The sequence below is a fragment of the Parasteatoda tepidariorum genome, chromosome X1 (genome assembly GCF_043381705.1).
Source record: "Parasteatoda tepidariorum isolate YZ-2023 chromosome X1, CAS_Ptep_4.0, whole genome shotgun sequence".
Lineage (NCBI taxonomy): Eukaryota > Metazoa > Arthropoda > Arachnida > Araneae > Theridiidae > Parasteatoda > Parasteatoda tepidariorum.
The window spans coordinates 23,025,245-23,039,621 of record NC_092214.1 but is presented as its reverse complement, the minus strand read 5'-3'; the positions used below and the strand labels follow the sequence as shown (position 1 = coordinate 23,039,621).

The following is a 14,377-nucleotide window of genomic DNA, read 5'->3' as shown; positions in this document are numbered from 1 at the left end:
CATTATAATTTTATCACATTTCATTGTTTTAAAATAAGCTTCAAAAATCTAATATATTATAAAGACTTTTAATTGCTCAACTTGGTTTGGAAGAAGACGCAGTCAAGAATGCTAATAAAAATCTAGTTTCCTTTGTAATGCTAAGCTATTGCTAAGATAAAAGTACTTATCTAACCAACTTACTTCTAGCTAATCTTGGCTTTTATGTTAGTAGACTCCGAGTTTAAAGAATGTATTTAACCAAAGATTTTAGTTTTAAAATTAATAAATTTCGATTTTTTTTCATACTTTCATTCTATTACGGACGGTCCTAAATTAGACGAACAGTTTTCAAAAATGAATATCTGGAAAACGATGAAAAGAATAAGAGTAAAAAATAAAGTTTTGCAGCAAATTTATGAGACATGGCATAGTTTACTCTTTTTAGAATTCCTATTTTTAGTTCGAAATATTTCCGTCAGATGCCGCTGATGATTATAATCCTGTAAAACAAAGAGGAAAAAAGGAAAGGAATCGTATCACAATTTCTTGAAAGAAATTAAAATAAAATTAACATTTTCGGAATGACAATATTCAATCACCAACGCGTGTTGTAATCAGAGGACAAAAACACACATAAGAAAGAACAGTAGAGATATTTACAGCGCCATCTGTCGATATATTTATTCCAATGGAACCTATAGCACTGTGAAGAAAACTTATACCCTGTCAGAAGTATTTGACTTACAAGGTTTAATTTATTGCAGGAATTGTTAGTTTTCAAACCTTAAGAATTTTTGCAAACTTTTTAACTTATTATAAAATTTATTATTTGATAAAATTTTAATTTCAGTCATGCATAAATTTCTTAATAGACTTTGTTAGAAGCAATAATGATAATAATATGTATTATGATATCGTTATTAAAAAAGTTTCGTACAAAATCATTGTTAATTACAATCATACAAAACTTAAAACTTAAACATCGAAGGCTTTTTGCAAGATAAGATTTAAAATACCGGGTGTTTGAAAATTGATCGATGATTTAAAAATGAATCAAAGAGAAATTACAGGACATATAAATGCATGATTTTTTCTGCATTCTGCTTAGGAACCAGAAAATTTATTCATGTCAAGCTTCGAAGTTTGTCAGCAGATGTCACTGCCAAACATAAAAACGTTTTAATTATTGTTTTAAGAGCAACCACCATTAGCAAAAACAAAGTTACGCAGTCTGAGGACAAAATCAACATACACCCCTGTAAATACTTTAAGTCAAACGGTCCAACATTCTGACAGTCAGCAGAAAGCATTTTTATAGTTCAGTCAGCACCGCCATCTGTTGATGAAATTTGCGACTAATTTTGAGTATTTCTTTCATTTTTCGTTAATTTTTTCACAAATCTTATGTCATTGAGATACCCGGTAAAACAATTAATTTAAAATATAAAAAAGATGCTGAATCGCAAAATATTTTTGTGCTGGATGTCCAGCGAATGACTGGCTGATTTCTAAGTTAAAATCTTGCTGACAATGGGGAATAGATGAGCGAAACAGTAGGAATGTTCATTGCGAAAGCTGTAAAAGTTTTAAACAGAAGTTCTGGTATTTCGCAACAAGGATTACTAATAGCCATCAATGATTAGAACGATCAGATTTAATTTTAAGCGTAAAAGGAGTTATTCGAGCAGAATTAGAAGGATTGATCCGTGTACATTATTGAACTGCACGTGTACTGAACAATTGATCACAGTTTTACAGCATTTCTATACTTTTCAAAAATTCTGTACATTATACAGCCCCATCTGTTAGCAACTTTTGCAACTAAATTCCAAAATTTCTGCATAAAATTTTCAGAGCTTTTAAATAGATATACCATTTGTTTAATTCCTTGATCATCCTTTATTTCCGAAATTTTTCAATCAGTCAATCAACCGCTGGATACTCTACAATATTGCATTATTTATTTTTTTTCAAAATAAGTAATAAAATTTTACGAAAATAAAAATAAATTTTACTGGAAAAGTTATGCAAATCTCAATATGTTTTTAACTGCTGAAATATTTGTTATAGTTTAAAAATAAAAATTTTTTCTGATTTCTTAAAATTCTTTCATTTACATTTTAACCATATATTTTCGAACATTTTTAAAAAACTCCCTTTATTTTTCAATTCAAATAATTTTTATATTCTTCCTTTTGATTTGTTTAATTTTTAAAAAAAATATAGAAAGTAGTAGATAGCTGTTATAAACGCAGAATAAAAATCTCACACGTTGTTCACAAATTTCCATTCCCTTCATTTAAATTAAAATACATATTTTTTTGCAAATAGTAAATAATAACTCACTAATACCGTCCTTCCAATCCACCTTCTTGCAAAAATAAGAGAACCGTTTATGAAAAAAACTTACATATTCAGTTATATAATCAAACTTATATACTCACTTTTTAACCAATTATAAATATAACAGTTCTTGAAAAGAGAGATGTAATATTTCTAAATATTAAGTGCTTCAAAAAATGTACCCAATTAAATATTTTCTAAAACATTAGATGAAGTAAAAGAGTTACCAATTATAAATTAATTCTTAAATTCAAATTGCCTTAGTTATTTATTTTTTTTTTTTTTTGTATGTTTACTACCGGAAATAGTTTGCATGTATATTTGTTGAACTGCAAGGTTCATTAAACAAAAGAAGAAGTTAACTTCTGATAGATGTTTTTATTGAATTAAATTTTTTTTTCGATATTTTAGTGATTATTCATTAAAATAGTTTGATACAGATAGAAAAAAGAGGTATTAATCGAATTAACTTTATTCCTTTCAGACCCATAATACGTTCTTTCGCAATTCTGTCAAGGAGCTACTTACTGCTTCTTTAAAGTAAAAAAAAATTTATTGAAAAGAAATAAGTTACTACGTTATCTAAAAAATTGATTAAGTACCAAAATTAAAAAAAAGAATTAATTTACTATATTGTACATAAAATACAAGCTATTATATCTATTGTATCTTTATAGTGAGAAAGAGATAAAATTTACTTGCAGTTAAAAATATTTGATGACTTCCAAATTTGGTAACTCTTTTTTACATATAAGTAATTTAACACTTATAAGTAATTAATTACTTATAAGTGTTGGTCAGAGATGATGCATAAAATATTTATATGATATTGTAAGGAGAACAATCAAATTCGGTATTTTTATTTGTAATTGCAAAATAGTGCTGCTGTTACAGCCATCTTCAAAACAATTCTGTACACAGCCTCTCACGTATCGGTCTTCATAGTAAAATCCACCACAATGGCTCATACGAACAAGCTCTGTGTCTATGGTAAGTGTACCGCTATCAACTGCGCAACCACGAACTACTAAAGTCTCTCCAGTATCACCTAAAAGTGTACAAAAGTACAAATTATGTACTAAATATAAAAATACATTTCTTAGTTTATTCGTAAGTGTAGTTAAAATTTTAAAAAAATGTAATTAGGAAGTCAAAATTTTTGATGGTCCCATGAAAACATTCTGATGGCTTATGTTGGTTTCAGTGCAATTCATGATGGCCCATTATCATTTGATGGTCAACATCATCCAGAATTTTCCATTATGCGTTCATGGTTTTTGATATGAAAACAAACTTCCATCATTCCACGATGGAAAATGCTACTTTAATACTATGAGAAATACCATCAAGAGATGTTTGATTTTCAAGGACCAACAATCCATGATGAACGCCTATAAACGGGTTTGTGGTTGAATAACGTGGGCGATGCTACTCCACTGCCGTATCTTAGCCATAGGTGCTCACTGGGTAATGATAAGAGAGTAGCAATTCTGGAATTTCTGAGGCCAATGGGAAATAGATCCAAGTGCCCGCCATTAACCAAAGAAAAACAACAACAAAAAACAATCCATGACGATCCGGGATGGTCCATTATGGTTCCAACTATACATTTCTATGATGGTTTAATGAGAATTATTGTTGGTTCAGCAGGAATATACCTTTAAAATAATTTGCTTTTTTAATGTTGGCCCATCAAAATCAGTCATTGTTATGATGGTGGTTCATAATAGTTCCAACATTTGATTTCTTAGAAACTGTGATGGAAATTTCTGATAGTTCAACATGAACAAACCATCAAAATAAGTTTCTATTATTATGCTGAACCATCATAAATCAATCCGTATTCCTACATTGGGGAGATGTTTACTTATGTTGGTTACTATCAAAATATAATGGTTCATGATAGAATTATTGATGGTTATCATCAAGATTATGTTGGGCCATCAATAGAAAAAAATCAAAAATTTTGACTTGGGCATGTAAAAAATAAGTCGTTGTTGGCAATTTTCGTGTTGCTTTAAATTAAAATCAAAATTGCCGCAGTTTTTTTTATGTCATTTTGCATTCAAACAATAAGCCTATAGTTTGTCTAAGGAAAGAACTCTCCTGGTCATGAAGTCTAAGGCGGTCTGCTGCTACGGAAATAAGAAATAGCGAATTTCAAAGAGAGGAGCTTCATTCTCACCAACCCGGGTCAAAATCTGTCTTAAATAATGACCCTAAACTTACTTATAGTTTGTCTATGTAAAGAACTCCCCTATCCATTCGTCAGGCGTAATGGCGGTCACTACAGTTACGAGGTTTAATTATTTCAAGTAGGGGTTACTTGAAATAATTAAACCTCGTAACCGTAGTGACCACCATTGCACCTGACGAATGGATAGGGGAGTTCTTTACATAGACAAACTATAAGTAAGTTTCAATGGAGATCGGTGCTTTCGTGTGGCTGTAGAGCTTCTGATCTTATAGTATGTCACGTTAGCTTTCGTGGCTAAAAATGTCACCTATCTTCAAATGTACCTTCAAATGTATCACCACCACTGAAAATCCAAAATTTCAACTTTGAAGTTGCGGGTTGTAATGTATACAAATGAGTCATGTGGAAAAATGTCAGTTTTTATTTAAAAAAAAGTTTTATAATAATAGGTAAGAGAAAGTGATCATCGTGAATGTAAAGTGTTAATAGATGTATTTGTCAATGTCGCCAATTTCTTTTATAGTGGTTATGAAATCGTTTCAGTATATTTCACATGAACTTGACAACTGCTAAAAAAAATGTGTTTAAGATTTATTACCAGTTCTCACTGGTTCTAACTACTCCGAAAATATCATATTTAATTTATTTAAAAATATGGAACAAAATAATTTTGAATATCAAAATAAATTTAAAAAAACATTACAATCAATGTATACATAGGATTGTTGAGACCTCTAATAAATAATTTGATTTATAATTATGACACATAATTAAAAAACATTAAACAGAAATACAAGCAGTTATGTAATTAAATATGAGTTATACTTATATGATAAACTTTAAATTTTAAATTGATTCTTAAACTTTAACTGATGACAATAGGCTTAATGAAATAAAATAAAATTTATCACAAATGCACTAAACTATTTACTAAGTACGTGAATGTTGCAGAAGGCTTTAATTGAAACCAGATTACTAGCAAAGTTGCTCTATTTGATATAATTTAAGTGTTATTGCATAAAGTGTGCTATAATGGTTTATCAGAAAACTTTATGAGAATTCTGCTTAATGCACTTTGAGTAGTTGGCATTAATTTATTATTCCAACGACGTCAAAATCTCTAAAGAGAACTATGTACTTAGAATTAAAGGAAGTTATTTTTTACTCTTCCTTATGTTATGTTAATGGGGTTTCTCAAGAATTGTAGGACAAATGAGTAAAATATTTGTAGAGGTGAGAATAAAGAAATATATCCGAGGTTAATGTTCTTTCCACGCAAACATGTCTTACCTTTTAGTGACGTTAAAGTTTAACTCTTATGTTTTTTTAAGATCCAAACATCTTAACTACAATCTTTCTTTCTACAATCTGTACTATAATCGATGTACAAAATGGATATTTCTTTTTAATATTTCAATTATTCATTTATTTTTGTTTGTTAATTCGTACAAAATTTATCATTTTTACCCCTTAAGCATGATTTTTAAAAAAAATTGAATATTTTAAAACTTTAAAATAAATCCGAAATATAACTATATTTGTATAATATAAAACTGTATTGTATAATTTTTCTTTTTCTATCTTGCAAGTATGTATTGTCTTGTAAGTATGGTCTTTACTTTGGTAATATTGACTTTATTGTATTTTTACCCGTTTTCACACGCTTTACTATCACTTGCTGTTTGGTCCTGATAACGAACGTCGTGTCTTGGGTGCAAAAAACATGCCCAGAGTTTCGAATTTTCGTGAAGCAATAAAATTGTTTATTGTTATTGTATTGTACAATTTTCCCTTTTTTATCTTGCAAGTAAGTTCTCTATTTGCCGACCGGCCTGTGTAGGGTGCAGGAAACTGTCCTTGCATCAGAAAGGTTCTGGGTTCGAATCCCGGGCAAGGCATGGATGTTTCTTTCTCTCTATATGTGTTCTATGTCCTTTCTCATTTGTGTGTGAATGTGACCCGCCCTATAAACGGGTCGTGGTAGCGTGATGTGGGCGACGCTGCTCCTCCACCGTGGCTTCGCCACAGGTGCCCACTGGGTAACGAAAAGAGAGTTAGCAGTTCTGGCACGTTCTGTGGCCAATGGACAATAGTTCCAAGGGCCCACCATTAAAAAAAAAAGTTCTTTACTTTGGCAATATTGACTTTATTGTATTCTTATCTGTTTTTCTCGCTTTACTATCATTCGCTGATTGGTCCTGATAATGAACATCGTGTTTTGAGTGTAAAAAACATGCCCACCCATTCTAATTTTCATGAAGTAATAAAACTGATTTTTTAAATTATTTTTTCTTGAGTTTTTTACGACAATTTGTGATTCCGTACAATAAAAATAATTTAGAATAAAACAAACAATAAATATTTCAAGTTGATAATTTTGAGACAATTTCTTGTTTGGCATCTTTTAATTTATCATATTTTTGTAAAATTACTCTGGCTCGATTCAAAAACTATTTTAAACCAAGAAACATTCTGTTTTTAAATTACATAACATTAAAAAAAATGTTGAGATACAAGATATATCCTGGGTCTAATAGAATAGATAGAGATTTGATATAAATAGAAACACCAAAAATATTTATCCAATTTCAAATAGCTAAATGAAACTTTTTAGGAAAAAAATTTAAAAATGGTAAATCAAACGCCTCTTATACTGTAGTAGTAATCCGAAATTGCAATAAATGTTATGGAGTTTTATAACAAATTTAGACTGCCTTGATTACATTTTCCAAGAAATGCTTACTTACTTTTTCAGCCATTTTAATCAAACATGTTTTATTAAGCTGTCAAAAAATTCCTTTTCGTTATATAGTTTAATAATGTATAAATTTATTTATAATGGGTTTGTATAAAAGAAACATATAAATTTCAGTAACATCAATATTTAAAAAAGATTGTTAAAAGGTACTTTTATGTTTGAAAATAAAGACAAGCAAAGATTATTCAAGGAATATATCCTTTTGTTGCGAAATTTTAAGGATTAGCACTCGTTTAGTGATATTTGAATTGTGTTCTTAAAATTCATAAAATTTCAAATATTAAATCAAAAGTTATCTAATGTGGCTATTTTTTTCCACTGAAATATATTTTAGCTTAAAAATTAATATAATAATAAAAATAATTTAGCCATTGTGTCATAAACAGTTTTTTTCCCATCTTTAACTTTCCCAAAATCAAGTTTTAATCTTATCCATAAACACTAAAAGCATGTTGATTATTTCAAATAGTTACATAAAATTAAAGGGACATTCGAGTTAAATAAATAAGAAGATTGTAAAATGCATTTAAACAAATTTGTTTTATAAATAGAAATGAAGCAAATTAAACATAATTAAGCTGAAAAGGCGTTAATTTTAGTACTCTTATAAATTATTAGATTTTACTTTATTGTATTTTTAATAAAAAAAATGAAAAGTTTATTTACCTAAATGGTAATTATGATAAATAATTAAAATATTGAGCTAAACCTTAGATTTAGATTCTTTTAGCTTCTAAAACTTGAGCTTTAAATAATGGCATAAAATGCAATTTACTTTTCTTAGAAGTATAGGGGTTCAGACATTCATAAATGTGATAAAATATTTTAAAAAAATCAATCAAATTCACAACACTAACTTTTTTTTTTATTTTTAATTACTAATTAATGTTGTGCATTAAATATGATAAATTTTATTGTTTAGAATTTTTTTGCATATTTTAGGATATTATGTATTTTTTCATGTTTTGGCCATGAGACAAAAACTTTTGAACTGAAATTATAAGATAACATTGTCTTATGCCACAAAATTTTCCGAAAGATTACTCGAATCAAATTTCTTAGATTTCCTATTCTTTCTCATTGTAAAATCTCCGACCTAAGGGTATAAAACCAATTGTATTTTTACATAGAAAATCATTCTCTAATTTGTTTTGTTGCCTTTACAAAGAAATTTAACATAGAAAATCTCTTTGTACAAGCATACAAACAAAAAGTTCGTAAAATATTATATTTAAGTGATAACATTATCCTAAGTTCTGTTCAATATTTTGGACGTTGGTTCTCAGGAACTTAAGCTAGTTCCATAATTGACGTATACAGACGCAGTTCCATGATAGACGTAGTTCCATAATAGACTTTGAATATTTTAATTTTTTGTTTATTCATGTTTAGAAGTAGAGACAAAGAAAAATAACGTTGTTTATTAAGAAAACTATTTTTGTATCTAAAACTAAACAAGGGGCACTAACTAGTGACATCTTAAATGCGTTTCTTAAGTTCAAAAAAATTTAACAAAGTATTTAAGAAAGTATCGACTTTGTCTAAGAGTTTTTTTTTTAGTTTTAAATTTCCAATTAAGATCTAAGTAAAAAGAAAGTATCGACTTTGTCTAAGAGTTTTTTTTAATTTTGAATTTCCAATTAAGATCAAAAATGCGTTAAAAAGCAGCCTACTTGCTAAAAACGTTGTTTTATTCTTTACTTTCACAAACTTATTTCTAAGAAAACTCCGAAAAATTAAAACAATGTTTAAATTAATTCAATTTAAAAATAACATTTGCATAATATTTATCATGTTTTACAAACATTTGTCCTAAGTTTTAGACCCATAGCTTAACAGTTTAACTGAAATTGTATATTCAGTTTCCTTAAATATTACATTTTGAATTCAATAAAACCAAAAGATTATTAAACCAAAAGATAAAGATAAATAATTAAGATAATGACCGACACCTTAGATTTTAAAAGTTAATTGTTTTCATTACTGTCGCAATTATGGGAAGAAAATTACTTTTAATCGCGTATTTAAAAGCGAAACAGTAGTAATTAGAAAAAGTTCTTCCTTCCTAGAAAAAGTTAACTCCTTCTAATGCTTAAAAACATTCATTAAAGGTTTGACATTATTAATTTTATTTTTTTTAAATTTTTAATTGGAAAATTAGATAGGTAACGTTTGCTGCTCTGCTCATTTTATAGCAGTAAAGGGACAAAAATTTAGTAATTATTGCCCTTAGAATTTAAAAAAGTATATATTTTAAAAAGTTTTAAATAATAATTTTTAATTTTAACATTTATGCATTTTTAACTGAAATTTTTATTCATGTGTAATTTTCATTTTCATACTTTTTTTTATATAAAATGAACTTTTATTTACATATAACAAATGAATTTTCGTTTAGTAAGTCAAAATCTAATTTGCACTAATTAGTAAAAATTATGATTTTAAATATTTTGTGATTTTTTGAAAGGAATGTCTTGAAAAAATATAAATAAGAACATAATTTGAAATCTTATTCGTTTCACCGAACTCCATTTGAGTGACAAACGGGAAAACATTGCAAAAACCTTTCAGCAAAATTAACATCGTTGAAGTTTTCCAAAAGAAAATCAAAGTGTATGCATTCGACCAAACATTGGCTATGAGAATACAGCAATAAACACTTTAAGCATGAAATTGTTGAGGATGAAGATTTAGGACAAAAGAAAGTACTTCTCGGGATAAGCTCATATATTCTGAGTAAATGTGCGCTTTCAAAGATATTACGTCTACTCAACAAACTTGTCTAAATTTAGAGTTCAACGTGAATGGTAGTTAGAAAAAAAAGTTTAATTCAAACATCTTCTCAAATACTTGGGAGAGAAAATGAGTTTTATTATGTGAGAAAAATGCTTATGGCGCAAGAAGGTTAGTAACAGACGAAATAAAATTTTAAAAAGAGACGAAAATGAATAACATGGTCACCCTTAACACTAGAATAAGGTTATTGCGAATTTGAACGAAATTATAGTTCAATACGCTCCAAAAGTTTTAACTATTTAACCCCTTCCTTCTCGCTCCCGTGAAAATGACGGGGTGAGTTTTCGCTCGCTATTTCTCGCTCCCGTGATATTGACGGGATGGAGTGTTCAGTAGTAATGGGCCAATAAGAATAAAACTAATTCGTTTCTTTTACCCGAAAAACACTTCATTTCTTATTTTACACACCATATAGCAGTACCAGGATATTTTTAATGTAATTGTAAATAGTTAGTTTATTTTAAACTAGATACTAGCACTAATCAAATACGTGTATTTAGCAAAATAGACACTTTTATGACCGTTTTCTTAATAATTAACCGATCGTTAAAGGGTTAAAACACTGGTACTTGTTTCTCAGTATACTTTAATTCTGATACTTCGGTACTTTCTAGGTCCTCGCTATTTTTTCAAATTATAATTATTCTGTTCTCTAATAAACAACAATAAGGTATGTGGAGTTAAATTGCTATATTTTCTGTTTTTAATAAGTAGTCATTTTTGGTTTTAAAAGTGATACACATAATTTTAATATCCCCATTTTTGAATAAAGTGGTCAAAATATGCAATGTTTTATCTATCTGAACGTCAAAGTCAACCAATTTGAAATAAAGTAATTATAAGAACTTTTCCGGTATGTTTCCGGAACTTTTCCGGTATTTTACCTGGAAGTCTCGTATCTTATTTGAGTATAAATTAATCAAAAATATTAAAATGTTACAAAAATAGTACTCATTATGGTAGTATACTTTGTATCAATAAAAAAAAACTCTCAAGACTGAAAGGGTTACTGTTACTCTAGTACTGGTAGTATACTAGAACTGGTAGTATACTTTGTACCAATAAAAAAACTCTCACGACTGAAAGGGTTACTGTTGCTCTCTAAGATAACCGTAATCTCATCTCTTGAACCATAATATTTTGAAACTGTGCTACAACCTTAATAAATTGTTTAACTGAGCTTATTTCCATTTAAATTATACCATATTATCATTCAACCCAGACTATGTAACCATTCTATAGAGGGATAATAATAATGCTGTAATTATCATGAGATAAAGGGATTTAACTTGGTAACATCTTAAAGTACTAATTTAAATGCGCTCCAAACCCTTTATGAGTTTATAAGATCGTATTTTAACTTATAAAACAAAAAGAAACATATAAATGTCTTCCAATTGTTTCCATTCAGATAAAAGAATTTTTTTTCTACAAGAGTTTTAAATTCTCGTAATATATATTCAAAGTACAAAACACGGCCATTTCAAACCATAAATGCCACTCACAAATCTTTTTAATGACAAAGCAACTAAAGTTTCAATACCATATGTTCCGGCAAGTTTGACACACGTAGTTGCTGGAAAGACTCCATTTCTTTGCTTTCTTCCTGCCCAACATGGGCTCTCTAAAATGTCTCGGGTATAGTTATTGTGAAAAGGATCGTCACATGGGGGGTATGTGCCAGCAGTAGATATACATTTAAAACAATCAAGACCTAAAACACCTGTGATAAAAACACAAAAGAATTACAGTTGGAGAAAATTTTATTATTAAAACTTTAATTCTAAATTCATTCAAATATGAAATAGTTCATAAATATTGTTGTGTGAATTTAAAAACTTCTTTACCCTTCTTTTTAAGTTTTAAATATATTTTCCACATTCAACATAAAATATATTATTATTAGAATTTCTGACTGTTCTTTCTGTTTTTTCTTGATTCCGTTTTTTATTTACAATCTCAATAGAAAGGAAGTTAACCGAATAAACTATATGCATGTATTACTATACAATGACCATTAATTAATAATTATTTAAAAATATTTGAATTATTGTGCATTATTTTACTTAGATTAATACATTTTATTCAGTAAAAAAGAAAATAAAACTGAGTTACTAAATTTAAATTTCATGTATTTCAGATATTAAAATATTTAAAAAAAGTTTTAATTGTTCAGATACCAATAACAATAATCAGATAACAATATCTACAAAATATTTTTAGAAAATATGCACAAATCAAAAAAGTTTTATTTTTAATATAATTAGTTAAATTATTAATATAAAAGTTAAATTATTAATATAAAAGTTACATTATTAATATAAAAGTTAAATTATTAATATAAAAGTTAAATTATTAATATAAAAGTTAAACTACTAATATAAAAGTTTAATTATTGATATATATGTTCACAAAATTTTATCGAGTTAGATTTACAAATAATCAATAATAAATTTTATCGAGTTAGATTAATTAAGGAAATTTTTAACTCAGAGGTGAAAAATAAAATAATACTGCTTAGAAAAATCATTTAAAATCTATGAATTAAAAAGGAAACAAACGGATGCATTTTTAATTAAAAATATGAATATAAATTTTCAAATTAAATATTTAAAATTAAGCATTATCGTTCTAAAGATTTTCTTTACCTTGGTAAAATAAGGAAATGATAAAGACTTGAATTATAATTGGCAGACTAAACAGCAAAACAAAATCGGAGAAAGACTTCATTATTTAGAAAAAATGAGAGAACTCTTTCCTAAAAATAAAATAAAATTCATTAGAATTGAGAAATTTCTAAGAACAGCTTTTGATTTCAAAGAAATCTTATCATCCCATTATAAAATTTCTTTGAAAAATAAATTAAAATACTGCATATTTGGAGAATGCATATAAATATCAAATCATAAATCTTTTTAGCATATAATTTAAATAAGTATTATAAAATCATTTATTAAAAAGAATAAGAACTTGAACATGAAAAGCATCGAAGACTTTTTAGTTTATTGCTTTTAGCAATATTAAAAACTAAATTTTAAAAAAGCATTAACAAAATTAACATTAAATAATTATGATCATAAATTGGATTAATTGCAACAACTGAGGCGAAAAAGGAATACTTTTAAAAATTGTTTCATGAATTAAGTATATTGTGCCAATTAATTTGAAAATTAATTAAATTTTCAAAGTTTTTTTAAGTGATTTAATACCAAGTAATTTTAAGCTATATGTATTTGCATTACTGTCGATAAGTTATTGATATTTATAAAATGTCTAAAGCTTTGAAAAGCTGAAATTTCCATCAGTTAGAAAGAAAAAATAAGCATTAACAGAGCAAATATTTTGTATTTCATTGCACTAGTAGTTATCCAATTATTTAATTAAGACATAAAGAAGATTTACTTTTTGAAGTATTTACATGGACCATAATATAAAGTATTTGTTTACTTAAATTATCCTTTTATCTACATCACAAAAATATTTAATGAGTTGTAAAGAATTCCGGCTCAAATCACGGTATGAAATATCGGCACTTTGAGTGGATCTTACGTAGAATCCATTTTTAACAAGAAAATTCCACTTTAACCGTAAAATATTATACCGTAATTTTTGCAGTAACATTTATTTAATTAGAGTGACTCCGTAATTTGAGGGTGATTATTACTGTAAAAATTATAGTATATCAGATTTTTTGCTCCGTAACATGTTATGGTAAAAATGGATTTTATCAAAAAAATTGCCGGCACTTTTTACGGGATTTTTTAAAGTGTACTTGCCAACCAATCATAAATTAATTCAAACTGAACGCAATTTTTATCACTGAGTTTTAAAGGGGATTGGCAGCTTCATATGTTGAAAAAAAATTCATTTATGTTTCATTTCCTTTTTGAAAGATTTTACTTCTCATGGTAAGAATCCAAAACCGTTTCTAAGTAAAGAAGATGGCATAGCACTTAAAACGACACCAGCATGCGTGGATGTAACTTTACTTAAAATTTTCAAATCCTTTTTGTTAGGAATTGCATTATCTTTCTCTTTTTATGTACAGATAATCGCATTATTTAAAGCTCTGGTAGCTGAAGTATAAGTGCAAAAAAGTATTTTTAAGTCCAAAGACACGAGTACTTGAAACTAAGGAATAACTATTGGATTCAACTAGTGATATTAAAATTCAAAGTTGATTATCTCAAAACTATAAATTATCGATTGGAAGTAGTCTTTGCTTCTAAACCACGCATTTAGTACTTTTAGGAATTTTTTTTTAAAAAAATGAAATTTTTTTTCAATTAATTTTTCTATTA

At 27.4% G+C, this 14,377-nt stretch overlaps 1 protein-coding gene across 2 annotated transcripts in view; it reads right to left on the bottom strand.

Moving 5' to 3' along the window:
- Nucleotides 1-2,592: 2,592 nt before the first annotated feature.
- The window catches only part of LOC107437522 (uncharacterized), a 78,667-nt gene continuing 66,882 nt past the window's right edge, over nt 2,593-14,377 (bottom strand). The window contains exons 3-5 of one of the 2 annotated variants that reach the window (XM_071187967.1): nt 12,725-12,834; nt 11,620-11,799; nt 2,593-3,373 (exon numbers count right to left, since the gene is read on the bottom strand). In XM_071187967.1, coding sequence (XP_071044068.1) covers nt 3,123-3,373; nt 11,620-11,799; nt 12,725-12,806 — 513 coding nt within the window. In that variant the 5' untranslated portion in view covers nt 12,807-12,834 and the 3' untranslated portion in view covers nt 2,593-3,122. The remainder of the gene's footprint in view (nt 3,374-11,619; nt 11,800-12,724; nt 12,835-14,377) is intronic. The other variant, XM_016049557.3, reaches the window with a different exon arrangement.